At 32.4% G+C, this 19411-nt stretch overlaps 1 protein-coding gene across 18 annotated transcripts in view; it reads left to right on the forward strand.

Annotated features, from left to right (window-relative positions):
* The window catches only part of RBM26 (RNA binding motif protein 26), an 85672-nt gene that overhangs the window by 55689 nt on the left and 10572 nt on the right, over positions 1-19411 (forward strand). For all 18 annotated transcript variants that reach the window (XM_045567500.1, XM_045567501.1, XM_045567495.1 and 15 more), the window contains 6 exons: positions 2102-2227; positions 2567-2641; positions 3953-4120; positions 5623-5727; positions 9307-9507; positions 11970-12056. In XM_045567500.1, the coding sequence (XP_045423456.1) occupies positions 2102-2227; positions 2567-2641; positions 3953-4120; positions 5623-5727; positions 9307-9507; positions 11970-12056 (762 nt within the window). The remainder of the gene's footprint in view (positions 1-2101; positions 2228-2566; positions 2642-3952; positions 4121-5622; positions 5728-9306; positions 9508-11969; positions 12057-19411) is intronic.

The raw sequence follows: 19411 nt of genomic DNA on the forward strand, positions 1-19411 counted from the left end.
CTATTTATTCTCTGCACACTGAAGTTGGAGAAATGCTGGATTAAATAAATTATATGGGTTTCTTTATTTCTGCTTTTATTATGATAATACACATTTGAAATTGGAAAATATGTTTATGATATTTATTGTTTCCAACTTGAGTATAGAAATCCTTTTTGGTCACAACTTTTCAACTTGTTATAGAACCCCCCTTATTAGGAAAACAGTTTATGAAACACTCAGACTCTGTTTTTGGCAAATTATCTTGTATCTCTTTCCTTATAAAAGTTATTGTCTCACTTTTGTATAGTCGTACAGTTTGGCATTTTGTTGTGTGGTAAGGTAATTTCTTCTATGGAAGAAATTTATCTCTAGAATTACAGAGGATGGTTAATGAAGTTAGACCATAACTGAAATTTGTGTTTTACTCCCTATTTTAATGAATGCAACCATTTCATATTTGTTATTGATATCTGAGTATTAGTTTTCATCATTGAAGAAAATTATCATATTCTGACACACATCAAGTATTGTTAACTTTTATTTTCAAACATCAGTTGTACTATATGGAACTAGTACAATTACAATATTCTAGGTTTTTATTTCATTTAGAGACAAAGACATTCTTGACTACTTAGAACAGAGATGAGTTGTCTAAGCTTTGTGATGTTCCCTAATCTAATTTCATGATGGAAGATTAGAAGGTGGTCTTCGGATTGCTACTTCTGTTACCCAGATGTTAACATTTTAGTAGCTCAAAAGTAGAGCGATTTTTCTCATTATTACTTTTACACTTGAGTAGGTCTTTAACTACTTTAAGTTTTTTAGGTTATAAACTCCTTTTAAGACTTTAGAAGGAATGTTTTTTCCTCTGGGAAATTACAGCATTCACATACATGGCTTAAGGTTAATTTTTTTAGCATTCGTAGATCTCCCTACAGGGATCCCTAGGCTCCTTTTTAAGAATCAGTAACCAACTACCCTATGGAACTTGTTGTAACTGTTTAGATTTTGAAGGATAAAAAAGGCAGCCTATGAATACTTTTCTTTTTAAATTGACCCTTGTGTAGAAAAGGTTGTCCACTCTGTCCTATAATTATTTTCATTTAGTTTAGTACAAAAATTCTCTTTACGTATTTACCGTGTGCCTTGGCAGTGCTCTAGGCATGGAAGATATAGCAGTGAACCAAGCAAAAAGAAAAAAGAAAAATCCTTGCCTTCATGGAATGAATTTATGGGTTTGTAAGGACCTTAGCCTCCATCAAATTGAACTTCCTTATTTTATAGATAAGTAAACTGAGGCCTAAAAATGTGCTTGATCTTACCTATGGTCTCATAATTAATTGGTGGCAAGACTTAGGTACTGGAAGAAGCACAAAGAGGAGAAAGACATGGTCTTTGTTACAGGGCCCTTACAGTGTAGACAGGGAGAAAGACATGTTAATTAATATATCATTAGGTCATTTTTATTAAGTAGCTAATACTAGCTAAAAATAGCTAATAGAATTTTTACCTAATAGCTAAAGGAATAAAATTTAAGGACCTGCGTAGAAGAGAGAAATGATGAGGGCTTTGTGGATGTCTCAATTGTGTTATGCTGAACCTGAGCTGGGTTTAAGGAAATGAGGTCACTTCAAGCAGAAGGAGCGTTGCTACCAAAGAATGGAGAATGAATGCAATAAGGGTATATTTTAGAATTGCAAATGATCAGGTAAAATTATTTGAGGGACACTATCCATTTTCCTCCTGTGCCATGCTCTTGTGTGTGGTTTTTGCTTTAATCATTAGGAATAATAGTAAATGTATTTAACAAACTAATATTTTTCAGTGATATAGTAAATGTCTTGATTTGACATTTTTATATGTTTGTCTTTGTATAATATCTTTTTCTGTAGGTATTTGGTGTTAATTTAAATTTTTTTCATTTTAGGGCTTATTCCTCATTATATCCTACCTTTCAAACCACCAAATATGATTTAGTTATTTTAAGTATATAATGAATTAGTTCAGTGTGTTTTGAAATTGGACAGTAGTGCTTTAAAGTTAAGCTTTATAGAAATTAGAACTTAGGAAATCATGAATCATTGATGTATTTTTTAAGAAATTGAATTTGTATTGATAGGTGTTGTCTACATCCACTGGCCTAACAAAAACAGTGTATAATCCTGCTGCTTTGAAGGCTGCACAAAAATCCTTACTTGTTTCCACTTCTGCAGTTGATAATAATGAAGCACAGAAAAAAAAGCAGGTAAGTGCAGCTAGTATAGTGCACAAAATTTGCATGTAGGAAATCTTTGTGTATGTGTTTTTTCAGTGCTTATCACAAAATAAGACCAAAAGGTATTTGTTGGCTATCACTAAACTTTTGTTTTCCACAGTGTATCAGTAAATATTAATTTTTTCTTTGAACAAAAGGTTCCCATGATTGATCTTTGAAACTTTTAAACGTATTTTAAGTTTTACATAGGAAAACTTTGCATATAATTTTTGTTGCTGACCTTCTGCAATTATAACCGCTTTTTTCCTCTTGAGTAATATTGTTTATCCTTAGTAATATTCTAATGATATTTTTAATCCCTGACTCTAGGAGGCACTGAAACTTCAGCAGGATGTAAGGAAAAGGAAACAAGAAATTTTAGAAAAGCACATTGAAACACAGAAGGTAAAACAATAAAGTTAGATTTGGCAAAATATATTTACAAATGTTATAATTTTGAGTGAATTTAATGTTACACTAAATAGTTTTGAGAAACAGATTTACTATAATTGTTAATGGTAACTGATACAGTTATCAGTGATAGTGTATTAGAGATAAAGAGCAGACAGTTAATGGTGGGTATAGTTTAAATGGAATTATGATTATCAACATGAAATGAAAATAAGGTAGTATTCATTCAGTTATTTTGCTTCACAGTAGTTTGTTCAACAGATAATGAAATGGAAGCTTTTTCTCAATGTTGATATGTACCTTTCCTTACTGACTTGAGATCCTCTAGTCCTATGTTGTCCAGTATAGAAGTCAGTAGCCACATCTGACTATTGAGTATTTGGAATGTGTCTAGCCTAAATTGAGGTATGCTATAAGTGTAAAATATACACCAGATTTCAAAGATGTGGAACAAAGAAACAAAACATCATAATAATTTTTGTTGGAATATAACATTTTGGACATACTGAGTTAAATGTATTTTAAAGTTAATTTTCTTTTTTTTATCTTTTTAATTTGACTGCTAGAGAATTAGAAATTACTTATGTGGCTTGTGTTATTTCTTTTGGACACCGTTGCTCTAATTTATGACATTTAATTAGTCTTACTTCTTGACTAAGAGAAATCACAGTGCTTTATGCCAAAAACTGAAGCCGTCCTGACTCAGAATAACCAGATAACTCCAAATAATATTATGTGGCTTTTTCTACTTCATATTACCTTATTTATCATCTTATTTCCTATTCATGTTGTGGGTATCATTCTTAGGCTAGCCAATTATTGTTCCCTATGACAAAGAAAGTAATTAAACATTCAATTTTTCTAATATCTCACTATATGAAGGGAACCATAAAACTTTCTCTGGTTCTTTCTGGGCTACAGACTACGTATATAGAGTGGGAATACTTACGGGCAGTAATGTCAGCATATAAATCAGAAAGTAAAGTTGTTGATATTATTTCAGATTGACAGTTTTTCAGTAATAGAATTAAATTTCTTCTGGTTGTGTGCTTTGATCTTAGGTTCTGAGAGACCGAAATAATAATATAGTTCTTCACAAAGTAAACCAGGAGTAAGACTTGAATTGTTAAATGGTTAGCATCACCAGATCTGCTTTTCTGCCATTTTTACTTAGTGGTTGTTAGCTTTGTCATGAATGCATACACTAAAAGTAGTAGTATTTATTTTTATACTTACTTTCTGTGTTTGCTTTGTTAATGATAGTAGAAGTATCTTAATATTTTTCTGTCTTTAAAAATTTGGCAGATGTTAATTTCAAAACTGGAGAAAAACAAAACAATGAAGTCTGAAGATAAAGCAGAAATAATGAAAACTTTAGAGATTTTGACCAAAAATATCACCAAGTTGAAAGATGAGGTCAAAGCTGCTTCTCCTGGACGCTGTCTTCCAAAAAGTATAAAAACCAAGACTCAGGTATTTTAATTTGTGTTGTTATTCCTATTATTACTTATTAAGAAACATTAAACACTACACTTTGAAGATTTAGTTTTACTTAATATCCTTTGTTCAAAATCTGAGCATTGTACTATTCTCCCCTTGCCATAAATAAATAAATATAAACAAGTAAGCTATACTAATCTCTTGAATCCTGTAGAGTTGTAGTTGGTAAGCCAGTAATTAGGAAAATAGGTATGGATAATCTCGAAAGGTACTTTGAGGACAAAATAATATAGGTTCTTTAATGTTTGACTGAGAAGTTTGAGCTTTATATTTTAAGTAGTTGGTGATATAAAAGGTTAATGACAGAGAAGTAACATTCTGACAGCACTGTAGAGAGTGGATTGAGTGAAAAGGGGAAATTCAGGTAGATTAACCTATTAGATACAAACAAGTGAGCAAGATAATTTCAGTTGGTAATAAGTGATTAAAGAAAAAAACTACAGAGGTACACAGTATTTATACTTGTTGTCTATGTATGTATGTATAAAATCATGATTTATATTGATATTTCTAATTCTAATCTAACACCACATAATTCTTCCTTTTCTTATTCTATATTTTATCTCCTATTCTCATAATGACAGCTTGGTTCCACTAACATCGATGTATTATTCATTGACACAGTCCTATAGTAGATTCAAAATAGTTTCAAAATTGATACAATACCACTTCCAACAACTAATAACATTCAAAATTTATTTGCATTCTTGACAACTTCAATATATTCCACCTAAGGATGTAAAGTGAGAACTGCAGTCTAGAATTGCATTTTTTTCCCTTTTGTGTAGTTATCAATTTGATAAAGGTAGGTTTATTTCTACTTGTGCTCAGTTTTGGATCCCCCCCCCCCCCCGAGTTCTTGCTGATTTAATTTTATTTTTTGAATTAGTAAAACAATTGACATGGTTCAAAAGCCAAATTATATTAAAAAAATATGTGCATAGAAGATCCCTTCCCCTTTGATCCCTTACACTCTATGCCTATCCCCTGCCCCATAGATAATCAATATCATTAGTTTCTGGTTTATCCTTCTAATATTTCTTTCTGTAGATTGTGTGTGTGTGTGTGTGTGTGTGTGTGTGTGTGTGTGTGTGTGTGTGTATTCTTTCTTGCATAAAAGCATGCTGTATATTGCTTGTTACCACCTTCGTGTGTTTTTTTGTTTTTGTTTTTTACCCTCCTTTTTAGTTATTTCTTGAAAATTACTCCATATCAAGCTACAAAATTCTCCCTCTTGGCTACTGCATGGAAAATAAATTGTAGGGAAGTCAGTGAAAGCAGTAACTAGTTAGGAAGCTATTACAGTATTGTGGAGTTGTGGAATATTATGGCTTGGACTAGAGTGATGTAGTACTGGAGATAGAAAAGAAATGTACGGATTAAATGGGAATGTATAAAAATTCTTTGTAAAAAAGCTTTGTGTAAATGCAAGATATTTTTGCCATATAAAATATTAATTAATATCTGTATTTTAGATGCAGAAAGAATTGCTTGACACAGAACTGGATTTATATAAGAAGATGCAGGCTGGGGAAGAAGTCACTGAACTTAGGAGAAAGTATACAGAATTACAGCTGGAAGTATGTTTCATCACAACCACATAGTATACTTAAAAGGAGCAGATGTAGTTATGTTGGTTAATTTGAAACTATATTCCCTTTATTCTAGTCAACAGTTGTTGGTAATCCCTGGCATACATATTGGGATGTTGATATAGAAAAAAGGAAAGAGGTTAACAAATTTTTCAGAGCTACTAGAGAAAATCTTATTTAATGAGGAGTGGCAGTAATTCTACCTGTACACCCAAGTCCCTCCATTTCTAGTGAATTTTTTTCCCTTTCTGTTTTTGGCCTATCCTTCCTGGGACAGTAAACTATTAAAGCCTTTTCAGGTATTCTTATGGAGATATGCTTTGCATAGAAATTGAGTTGCTGTACGAATCAGACTTCTAGTGGTAGAACTATATTGAGAACAATATTGAAGAACATGCTTACTTGAGTTTTGCCTATAGATGGTGCTGTGGATATTTATAAAAGAGAAAATAAACTACCTGCTTATAATTTAGTTACATGGTTATTTATGTAAGAAACAAACTCCTAGTGAAATCGATCCTATTACATGACATGAGAATTTTTAATACTTAACAAGAAGATGTTTAAAAATTGGAATTATATTTTGAAGTACAGAAAGAGACATTAATGCCATTAATATAATTGGTACATGTCTATATCATTGTTTGATACAATAATTTAAATTATTTGTATTTTAGATTATTTTACTTCATCTGAGAATGCTTTCTTCAGAATTTATTGGCAACTTGATCATAATTTTTTCAGCACAGTAGAAATCTATGTTGAATACTGCCATTCAGGTATTGAGGACTTAACATTTAGTAGCTACCAGATTTGCTGTAAGACCATATCTTATCTGAAAGTCATAGGAGATCATAGGATGTTGTCCTGCATTTGCATTTTCTGAAAACTTTCTCTGGTTTCATGTGTATCCTGTCCAAGATCTTTGAGGGGAAAAAGGCTTTGAGAAAGATAGATTTCTTTTATGTTAATTCAGAAATTGTATTTTCCCTATTCTAGAGATTTCATGCCAGTTTTGTTGGGACTACTTTAAAACAAAATATTTTCTAAATTTTGGCCCATAATTTTATTTATAATAATAAATAATACCGTTAACCAAGATTCTTTATTAGTTTATGTTTTGCATTTTTATTATGAAAAAGCTAAAAATGGAATGGCATTTTCTGTTTTTGTTTTATGATGGCTTAAATTTAGTTTGCAGTTAATATTAGTATATGCAGTAATGCAGTATTTCCCAGACTGTGTTCATTTACCACAGTAATTCCACTAGTTATTAGTGGATAATTAGTGAATGAAGTTTCTCAGGCCAAATAAATATAACCTTGAAAATGTTATATTAAACATGCTTTTTGACTATGGGGGTTCTTAGAGGCTTTAATTTGTGAATCTCTAAATATCCATATTAAGTATTCAGTGTTGCTCAGATTTATTTGGCCATGGACCCCCTTTATCAAGGAGCATTTTGAGGCATTAATATTCCTCAGAGCATACTTTTGTATGTGCTAATCTATATTAACATCAATCCTTGACCTATTAAGCTTATTATTTGGATTTTTATTTTTTATCATTTTAATTTACAAATGAAAAAATATGTATATGTGGTATATAGCATGATATTTTGATATATGCATACATTGTGAAATGATTATATCAAGTTAACATATCTGTTACCTCATATATTTATCATTGGTTGATGAAAATAAAAAATTTAAATCTACTCTATTAGCAGTTTTCAAGTACATAATGTGTTATTAACTATGTCACCAGGCTGTATAATAGATCTCCAGAACTTACTTCTCCTTATCTGACTAAAACTTAGTACCCTTTGACCAGCATCTCCTCATTCTTCTGCCCTTGTAGCCCTTAATAACCACCATTCTGCTCTCTGTTTCTATGAGTTTGGTTGTTGTAGATCCACATATAGGTGAGATGATCGTACAGTATTTGTCTTTCTTTTCCTGGCTTATGTAACATAACATTATTGTTTTGATTTTAAATGATTATTTTAGCTGATTTGAGATGAAGAAACTGCAATACTTAGACTAGTAGAGATTTGGTAGTTGTGTCTGCTTGACATTCCATTTGAAGATCTCACTACTGAGACTCAACGTATAGACACTTACCTTGTTCCTACACCCCATCTATGCGGTTACCCAAACCAGAAATTTAGGAGTGATTTCTAGCTGATTCTTTTTTCCTTCAGTGTCCGTATCAAATTAATTACCAGGTTTAATATGTGTTACTCTTTAATGTATCTTAAATGTGTTCACATCTCTCTGTCTCTATTGCTACCAGTATAGTCTAAACTTTCACCTTCCAGTCCTAGGACTACTGTGGTGGCATACTGATGGGTTTTCCAGCTTGTTCTCTTCTTCCTTCTGCTCTGTTCTTAAAACTCTGGTCGGAATATCATTTTCAACACCAGTTTAATTACATCACTCTATTTTACTGCTCAAAATCTCTTAATTGATTTTCATGGCTCTTGGGATAAAAATTAAAATCCTTGACATGATATCCTTAAAGTTATGCATGATCCAACTCTACCTCTCTCTCCAGCTTCATCTCTCCACTTAGCTGCATTGGATTTTTTTTTTTATTTCAGCTTATGCATTGGATTTTATTAATTCTTTGGAAAACCACATTCCTTTTAGCCTTGGTGCCTTTGTCCATGCTGTAATCCACACCTCACTTTTGCCTTTTTCATTCTTTGTTTCTTTGATTAAGTACAATCTGTCAGCTACTGTTGTAGGTGCTGGATATAAAGCAGAGAATAAAATGAAAAAAATAAAAAAAAAATAGTTTCAGGGAGCATTCATTTTAGTGGATTATTCACTGCAAATCTTTAAAGTTCTGTTCAAATCTTCAAGTAAAGCATTTCCCCAGTTTTTGAGTCACTTCTTATTAATATAAGTAAATATATCTTAGTTGTTTAATGTCTCTTTACCCCCTTAGATTTGAGTTTCATGAGGATACACAGAAAGTGTTCATTAAATAATTGCGGAATGAATGAATAGTGCCCTATTCGTACTGAGTAATGTAGAATATCAATAAGTATGCTACATTGATTCTGTAATGATGTTAGTTATAAGTGATGAAAATGATGAATTTGAGATAACTACCTACTGAAGTCAATAGGCAAACAGATGGAAACATTATATTTGAAAGTCATAACTAGAAAAATGTATTTATTGTATACATAGGCATTATGTATCTGTATATTAACCTGACTTCTGAAGTAACATTTTTAACACTATATGATTTGGAAATCAAGAGTTGCTGATCTTTTTTTGTTATATATCCTGATGTCTTAGAGACCAAGAACTTAGAAAAAGGCACGTTTAGTAATTTCAAAACCTTAATGTTATTTCGTTGTTTAAATTCACTAGCTACTTAAATTTGCTTTTCCTTTAAAAACTAAAACCTCAATTTAAATTATGTGATCCTTTTATAGGACATTGGAATATGATGTCAAATTCAATAGAAGTTGTGTTCATCTGCCAGAGTATAATACTTGGCTTGTATTCTTAGTTACAGCATTGTTTAATCTGTGTGTCTAATCTCTTCTAGGCTGCCAAACGAGGAATTCTTTCTTCTGGTCGGGGCAGAGGAATTCATTCAAGAGGTCGAGGTGCAGCTCACGGCCGAGGCAGGGGTCGAGGTCGAGGGCGAGGTGTGCCTGGTCATGCTGTGGTGGATCACCGTCCCAGGGCATTGGAGATTTCTGCATTTACAGAGAGTGATAGAGAAGATCTTCTTCCACATTTTGCGGTACTTTCTTACTGCCCAGCAAAACAAACACTGATAATCATTGTTGGAGATGATATAATTAAAGAGGAAATTATGAAAATGACATGAGTAATTTCAACCTGTTGATCTGAGCAAAGCGTTTGACTTCTCTATAATCTCTCCTTAATTTAAAGAATAAACTGCGGGAGTTTTTTATTTAATTATCTGGAAGAAATGTTACTATTCTTACACTTAATAAGCTTTCAGATATTGTGAAACGAATAATTTAAACTTTATTGTTTTAGAGAGGGAAATTCTATAATTTCATTTGATATTTATTTTTAAGGAAAAATTTAACATGTTACATGAGCCATCCAGAGTTTTTTTTTTTTAAAAATTAGAATTTTATTTGTTATTATTGCATTCTTGATCTAGCTGACCCAGACTTGATCTTGAAGTCACCTTAGTACCTTAGTCAGGGTATAATTAAAGGGAGTCTATCTAATGGTAATAGATTGACCTATGAGAAAGGAGAATGGAATTTTAGTCCCTGCTAATCCGTTATTTAACTTGGACTTCTGGGATTCATTAGGTTCATGTGCTGAACGGAGAAGATTATACCTGCCAAATGGCCCTTTGAACTTACATGTTGTGATTCTTAGTGGTATCCCAAAGGTTAGTTACTAAACATCAGTTTTACCCTCAACATTATAGTTATTGCTGTGTAGATATGAAAGAAATAACTAGTTCTCTAACCCTAGGGCTTCTACATACATTGGCTTAACACAAACCAGTTAAACTCAGCTACAAACATAACTTGTAATCAAGTTCAATTTGTTAAATACTGTAAATATGTTAGTAACTTAGGGAAGTATCTTTCACACTGGCATATCATGGGAAAAAAACAGTAGAGAAAAGTTTCATGGGGCACTAAAACTGGAGCACAGGTCCTGAAGGATAGGTACGCTTGTAGACGGGTACAGAAATGATTTAACCTTTTGAAAATTCAGATTTAAGTGTTTAACAATCATATTCCAGGCTTGCAGCAGTTACAGATACTTTAACAAGTCATAAGGTGTTGAAAGAAATGGTTTATCTTTAAGAAATAACTAAAATGGCTAATGTTTAAGGATGAGGAGTCTGGAAAGTCCTGTTCTTGATGGATTTAAAGAGTTAAAGAAAGGAGCTCGGGGTTAATCTTGCCCAGCTCTTTTCTGCTGTGCACTCCACTTCTGTACCTTCCATAAGGGAAAGGAGATCTCGATAATGTAAGTGTATTGTGTATAGTTATGCAGCTGATCAGGAGAATAGCAATTAATATATTAAAATAATCCAAATAAACCAGGTGAGTTTGTTATGATTATATTTTGGTGAGACTGAGGTGGTTTTGGTTTGAAAAATATTCAGAGCCTCTAAGTGGAAATTCTTAACTTGCATTTGGAGGGTCAAATTCCACTCAAAAGTTAGCAGTGGTAATTCACGTTTAAAAATTAATAAGAGTGTAGGGGACTTACTTTGTGGCAGCTATGCCTTCTGAGTGCCTTATAGTAACTCATTAGATTATGAGTTATTTGGATAACCCTATCAGATAAGGTACTGTTTATTATGCCCATTTTAGAGATGAGGAAAATGAAGCATGAAGAGATTAAGTAACTTGCTCAAGTTCAAGTTTACATAGCTAGTAACTGGCAGAGCTGAGTGGCTCTGGGGTCCATTCTCTTCACTATGCTCTACAGAATTTTTCTCTATGGGATGTGTGAGTGTATTTAATGAAATTGTGATTATGATTTTATTTTGGGGTAAGAAAGAAGGAAAGTATTATATATAAAGGATTAGAGTTTTATGTGATAAAGGTTGCTGTTTTTAGAACAGTCTTCCTACACATGGGGGGAAAATCCAATAAACCAAAAGCGGGCTTAATGTAAAGTGTTCGGTTTCTAAATGTCCTAAAAGAGTGTATGGTGTAGTGAAATACACAGTAACTGAAAGCATGGTTAGAGTGTTAAACTTTTAAATTAAAAGACCTAGACTCTTATCCAGGTAATTAACCTAATTTGGGAAAATTACTTAAATTTTCTGAATCTTTTTTCCCCATTTATTGGGAATGATACCAAAACTCATAGAATGTTCTGAGGATTCGGTATGCTGCTTAAGAAAGAATTTATCCTGCTATTGGATTAATGAGTAAAAAAGGAAAGTCAATAAGAAAGCTCAGGCTTTGACCATTATTTCTTTCATTTAAAGAACAGTTCAACTGAGTATAAGTTTCACTAATTCTAGAAAGTGTGGAATGGTAAATAAGATTGGAAGATAAGACCATCCTTTATCTCATAATATCAAGTACTAAAATGAATTACTCAGCATTCTTTTCTGTTAACCAGTTTAAATTGTTATATATTCTAGATTATACTTAATAGTATTTTAATGGTTTTAATACCATTAGGATTTTTGGATGTTTCAAAATATTTATTTGGAGGAAATACTTTTTTTTTTTTAATTTAAAGCAATATGGTGAAATAGAAGATTATCAGATTGATGACTCTTCACTTCATGCAGTAATTACATTCAAGACAAGAACAGAAGCTGAAGTAGTAAGTATTGAAAATAATTTTTCAAAATTCAGCTTTAAATGATTTATAAATATTGCTTTTAAGTTTAATATAAGTGAATTTTTTAATTTACTAAATACACTTTGACAATAGGTAGAAAATTTGAAGTGGAATTTATGCCCACAAAAAATTCCCTAATGTAGTTAGGCAATTCTATATATAACATGATATAATTAGAATATATATAATTAGTCACCAAGTTGAGTGTCAAATTGTATTGTCTTGAGACTCCAGGAATTCTCTCTTTCTGTTTCACAGGAGATAGGGCCACCCCACTACCCATTATTGTTTTCTTCAGGAGGCCTGGAACAAGGTCTACTTTGGCAGAATGAGTGGTGAGGGATAAGGTAGAAGTGGAGAGTGTAGTACCCATCTGATTATCTACCCATCTTAACTGTTCTGGGTTTAAACTACCCAGAATTTAAAACTTTCCTGTTAAGATGTATGTATAAATATTGTACTGAAAAAAGTAGATCTTTTTTTTTATTTTTTTTTTAATTTTTTTTATTTTTGGAGACAGAGTCTCACTTTGTTACCTGGGCTAGAGTGAGTGCCGTGGCGTCAGCCTAGCTCACAGCAACCTCAAACTCCTGGGCTCAAGCGATCCTCCTGCCTCAGCCTCCCGAGTAGCTGGGACTACAGGCATGCGCCACCATGCCCGGCTAATTTTTTCTGTATATATTTTTAGTTGTCCAGATAATTTTTATTTCTATTTTTAGTAGAGACGGGGTCTCGCTCAGACTGGTCTCGAATTCCTGACCTTGAGCGATCCACCCGCCTCGGCCTCCCAGAGGGCTAAGATTACAGGTGTGAGCCACCGTGCCCGGCCAAAAACGTAGATCTTGATCAAGTTTTCTCTCAGAGGTATTGTTGAATACAAGTTTGAATAAGCTTCCTTTCAATGATGGCTTTAGTGACAGTTTTCAGTTCAATGTTAGGTGGTTTGGATGAGTAGCATGTCTTTTATGTTCTAGTTATATTCTGGGAACTAGTAATATAAAACAATGGTAGTAGTTATTGTATACATGGTTAAAATGTTACCAAGTTTGTGGATTTAGTAAGAACTTTAAAAATATATGACTACTCTGTTTACTTATATGGTGAGGGGGGAAAAATACCAAACCTCTTGCATCATAAATAATTTTTGGAAGTTTTGCTCTTGGTAAGACCTATTGACATATCTTTTTTCTTGGGTCTTGCTTTTTGTACCTTTGATGTATATTTTTATACAATGTATATGTTTTCCTAAATGAATAGCAGTCAACTAAAAAGACCAAGGATTAATGTATAAGAAAGACTAACAGTGAATTATGTGAAGGTTGAGCAAATGACAAAATAACTAAGGTGTAATGAGAGTTACCTATTCCAGGTAAATACGCTTTAGTTGAATTTACTTAATAGACTGAAAGGAGTAATACCACTGCTATAATAAACATTTGAAATTAAGTTATAAAAATTATTAAACCATAAACATTTCCTTAAGCCAAAAAGTTTCTTAAAATTTTGTAACATTCTATTTTGAAAAGAATAGAAAATTAACTTGAAGCTTACCTTATGTAAGCAGGATATAGATTATTGAAAACCACTAGAGAAGTGATTTTCAAATTTCTGGATTTCAGGGAAAAGTATAAGAATTTAAAAATTAGTTTGGCATAGGAGTGCCAATTTTTTATTTTGCCAAGGAAGAATGCTTAAAAAATACAAAAAAAGATTGCTGTGTACTAACACCATCATTATATAAAATAAAGGAAATTTTAACCCTGAAAATGTAGGACGTAAATTTGGATACAGGATAGGCCTTCCCAAGAAAAGAAAATTGTCAACCATTGCCAATATTTATTTCCAAATTTTACACCATTCTTACTTTCTGGACCATTGTCCTAGATGATTGAATGAATTTCTTGTTGTTTTGTATAATCAGCAGATGCATAGTATTTTAAGGTGAAAGTATGGGAATAAGGTAATTGAATTATTCAGATAAAACTGCAAAGTGAGAAATTTTCCCCAGGAAAAAGATTGAAGCATTTTTCAGACTAAAAATATAAGCAGAATAGTTTGACTCTGTGTTATTAGTTAGATGATTTCTATTACCTCATTTTCTATTTTTCTGTTTATCACTGTGCCAATGTATTAATGCTGAATAATTACCCAAATAAGAAAAAAAGAAGTGTCCTTTTCCCATGACTGATTAGAATATTTCTTTTTTCCTACTCTGAATTGTTTCTATATCAGACTAGGATCCTGTTTTAGATAGGGACAGTTACAGTCCTGTTTTAAAAGAATCAGTCCCCAAAATGAAACCTATAGTCTCAAACTCAAAGAGGTATAGTTTTTATATCAAAAGGAAATATAGAGTCTTGTTATACTGACATATTTTTGACACTCAGCCCTCAACTCCAAGTATTTGTGAGCATTTACTGTTTCAAAACCTGTAAGAGTAGTTAGAATAATGCCTGAGACAGAGTAGATCTTCTTATATTAGCTATTAGTAATAATGTTGTTGTACTTTTTGTTTTCAAAATGAGGAATGATTGGTACATCAGTGAAACAAATTAGGGACAAAATGGAGTAAATGATTTGAAAACTTAAACTTTCTTTAGACCTGAAGTTAGAAATGTAGAATTGGGTTTATAGAGAACAATGCAACATCAATAGTTAGAAGATAATGGTGCTGATTGAGTAAAAGGTAAATTTATAGCAAGAACAATATGTGTAAGTGGATTCAATCAAAAGAATCCAAATTATGTGCATGGCATAGTGTTTCGTGTGTGTTTTTTGCTGATTTACTTAATAGTTATTAAGTTCTGCCATATGATGAGCACTGTACTACCAGAAATAGCTAACTTTAGGTCTGAAGCTTGTGAGAAAGTGGTCATGTGTGTTGAACTCATTGACTTAAAGGAATGAAAGGCTTTCCCTATAAATTCTACAGATTAGATTTTGTTTTTTAGTATTTATGGTCATTATTACAAATATTACAAATATTATTACAAATATTAATAAACTTGCTTTTAGCTTTCTTTTATAGGTTAATTTTACTGTTGTTTCTAAAAATGTAAGGTACACTAGGATTACAGCTTCAACTATTTTGTAATTATTTGAACTTAGGTCAGTTTTCCCCAGAGTTTTTGCAAAACACTGGTTCTGCAAATGCTCTCCTAACAGGATTCTCTTGTCAGATATGTTTGTGAAAGGCTGCATTTTATATATTTCACTTAGAATCACAATCTAAATAAATTGATAAGTCAGGAGGTAAACAAACCTGTATAATTTTGCTTAACCAACTTTTTTTCCAAACGTAATTGTTTCCAGAGCCATTTCCATGTAAGATGTGGAACACATAACAGCATTACATAGTGTTTTCTTTCTCCGTTAGCCTTTTTTCCCCTTCTGTTTTATGTATATGCCTGCTTTTCTTCCTAATTTGCTGTAAGCTTTGAATGGATGTATGTAAGAATAAATAGTCAAAGGGCTGGAGGTAAGCCTATGAATAAAATGCTTCAGCTTTTAAACAAAGACAAAACAAAAAAATGTTTTTTTTAAACATTTTATAGTATAGAAATTAGAATTACAAAATGACTTCCCATATGCACATCACTGAGCTTCAGCAGTTTTCCACTTATGGTCAGTCTTATTTTATCTATATCCCACTTCCTACAACTCTCCCTCTCCTTATTTTGGAGTTATTCCTAGTTGTATTATTTCATCTGTAAACATTTCAGTGTGTGTGTCTCAATGATAGAGGCTTAAGAAAATAAAACATGATACTGTTGTCACACCCAAAAGTGATATTTCCTAAATATCAAATATCTAATCAGGGTTTATATTTCTCTTATTTTCTTATAAATCTTTTACTTTGTTTAGATAAGGATCCAAAGGTTCATGTTGTGATATAGCCTGAAGTATTATACAGTCATAAAATCATAGATTTAAGCATTTTGTGAGTATGGTTATTGATGTTTAAATTATCCCATCTTTGGCCAGTAGGAGAGTACATGTTGGCTCCTGAGTCGTTTTGACAGGACCATGGTGGTCTGTGATAGTTTCCTTGCTTGTAGTATGAAAGGTGTTCTGGGTTCATCTTACACACTCTTTCTTCCAGATATGGAATTGACCATTTCACTAAGGAGCTCTGGTTTATTTGTTAGGCACAGGGATTTAGAGACCACAATCTGAGTACAAGGGATGGTCATTACCACTAAATATGTTACTGTCATCAGTCCTTTTCAGTGTTCAGAACTGGGAGTGAAACAATAAACACATAACAATTTGATGTGACATTTTCCCTTGTCTTTTCTAGTACTTTTATAGTTTTTCTTTTTTCTTTTTTAGATTTTTACATTCACTTTGAAAAAAATTTATTTTGTGTAAGGAACAAAATAGGGAGCCAGCCTATTGGTTTCATTGGGTAAATCTAGTTTTCCCAAGCTTATGTGAAATAATCTTAGTATATACAAATTTCCCGCATGTTTATTTGGGTGTGTTCTGGACTCTTGTCGTCCATTGAACAGTTTTCTCTTTGTGTGCTTCTTCTAAGTCTTCAATTATTTTTTTTATCTTGCAAGAGCATTTTAAGGTTTTTCTCTACATAGGCAGTACGTATTGCTTGTTAATTTTAAGGTTTTCTTTATATATAGACAGTATGTATTGCTTATAAATTTCCCTACAATAATTTATCTTTTTATTGCTATTTTAAATGAGATTTTTTTCCCTTATATTTTCTACTGATCGTATGTAGGAAGACTATTCGTCTTTTTTATTTAATATGTAACTGCATCTTACCATATTATCTTCTGATAGTTTAAATTTTGTTCTCTTGGGTTTTGGGGGTATTGATTCAGTCATATCATCAGTAAATAATAATAGTTTTACCTCCATCTCTCACATTTCTCTGTTTACTACTTTCTGTTATTTCATTGTTTATCTTTAGAAAAATGTTAAAAACAGCAGTAATACTCTTGCTCATAAAATGGGTGAGAATGCTTCCAGTATTTTTAGTATTGTGTGTGTGCGCTAGCTTTTCGTGTTAAGGTAGAATACAGATAATTCCTGTTTTATTAAAGGCTGTAGTTATCTTTAATCAGAAATGGATTTTTATAATGCTTTTTTTATTTATAGAATGATGAGTTTTTTTCCTTCATCTGTTTGCTTCCTAATATTGCTTCCTAGTAACTATTCACTCCTGACATAAATACTATTTTATTGTATTTTTCTTGGATAAATCACTGAAATCTGTTCTTGTTTTAACTTTTAAAGTTGATTTTCAAAAGTAAGTTTGGTTTGTAGATTTTGGGAGGGATGGGATTTTCATCAGTTATTTTTGTTTTACTCAGATAATTTAAGTAGCATTGGAGATATGTTTCTGAAAAGTTTAATAGAATTCATCTGTGAAACTACTAGAATCTAATTATTTTTAAGACATATATCTTATAAAAAACTTTTGTAGAAATGATTTATTTTGATGTTTTATCTTTTCTGGCTTTAGTTTGATACTTTGGTAGTTTTTTTTTCAAAAATTATATTTTTTATCTAGATTATCAACTGTGTTTGCATTGAGATGAGCAAATTTAATTTTATTTTTATCTGAGGCTATATCCCCCTTCTTTGCTTCCTTATTTTGTGGATTTTTACATTTAGCTCCACTTACACCTTTATGACCTCTACCGCTTCACTCAATAGGCATCCTATGGAGTACATTTAAACATGATGTTCTTTGACATTTTATAAATGGTTGTAAAGCTCATTGTTTTGTTGGGGATTTTTTGTTTGTTTTTGTTGTTGTTTTTGTTTTTTTGAGACAGAGTTTCGCTCTGTCACTTGGGCTAGAGTGTCCTAGTGTCAGCCTAGCTCACAGCAACCTCAAACTCTTGGGCTCAAGCATTCCTCCTGCCTCAGCCTCCCGAGTAGCTGGGATTACAGGTGCATACCACCATGCCAAACTAATTTGTCTATTTTTCGTAGAGATGGGTTCTCGCTCTTGCTCAGGCTGGTCTCAAACTCCTGGCTTCAAGTGATCCTCCCGCCTCGGCCTCTCAGAATGCTAGGATTATGGGTGTGAACCACCAGAGCCCAGCCATAAAGTTTATTTTTAAAAGTATAATATATTTTAATGAAGTTTTAAAATGCATGCATAACTTTTGAAGCACTGCCACAGTACATTGTTAAAACATTATATTACTTGTACTGTTAAAAAGCGGTATGAAACAGATAATAGAGTTCAGAAATAGGCCAAAGTATATACAGTCATGCAGTGATGGGGGTATACATTCTGAGAAATGCATTGTTAGATGATTTTGTCATGGTGTGAATGAACATCATAGAGTGTTCACCAGCCTAGATGATATACTACACACCTAGGCTGTGTATTATACTGTGTAGGGGTGGCGAACCTGTGGCCCTGGAGCCACATGTGGCCTTTCTGGTTCCTTGAATGAGGCCTTTTGACTGAATCCAAATTTTACAGAACAAATCCTTTTAATAAAGGCATTTATTTGTTCTGTGAAGTTTGGATTTGGTTGAGGGGGCTGCGCTTGGGGATCTGGGGGGCCACATGTTGCCTTGAGGCTGCAGGTTTCCCTCCCTGGTAGGCTACAAACCAACCAGTATGGCACGTTACTGTACTGAATTCTGTAGGCAGTTGTAACACAGTGTTAAGTATTTGTATATCTAAACATAGGAATGATACAGTTAAAATACAGTATATAAGATGATAAACGGTACACCAGTATGGGGCATTTACCATGAATGTAGCTTGTAGAACTAGAAGGTGCTCTAGGTGAGTCAGTAGTGAGTGGTGAGTAAATGTGAAGGCCTAGGACGTTACTGTACTACTTGTAGACTTTATAAACACTATACACTTAGGCTACTTAAATTCATAAAAAACTTTTTGTTCAATAATAAATTAACTTTAGCTTACTGTAACTTTATAAACTTTAAAATTTTTTAAACTTTCTGACTCTTTCATAATAACACTTAGCTTAAGATACAAATACGTTGCACAGCTGTACAAAAATATCTTCTTTATATACTTATTCTATAATTTTTTAATGTTTTTAACATTTTTTATTTTTAAATACTTACACTTTTTGAACTTTTTTATTAAAAGCTAAGACACATATTAGCCACAGGGTCAGGATCATTGATATCACTGTCTTCTACCTCTACATCTTTTCCCACTGGAAGGCCTTGAGGGGCAATAACACACACAGAGTTGTCATCTCCTGTGATAGCAATGTCTTCTTTTGGAACACCTTCTGAAGGACCTGCCTGAATCTGTTTTATAGTTAACCTTTTTCTTTGTAAATGGAAGTATACTCTAAAATAATGATAAAAAGTAT

This window comes from Lemur catta, chromosome 13 (assembly GCF_020740605.2).
Source record: "Lemur catta isolate mLemCat1 chromosome 13, mLemCat1.pri, whole genome shotgun sequence".
Taxonomy (NCBI): domain Eukaryota; kingdom Metazoa; phylum Chordata; class Mammalia; order Primates; family Lemuridae; genus Lemur; species Lemur catta.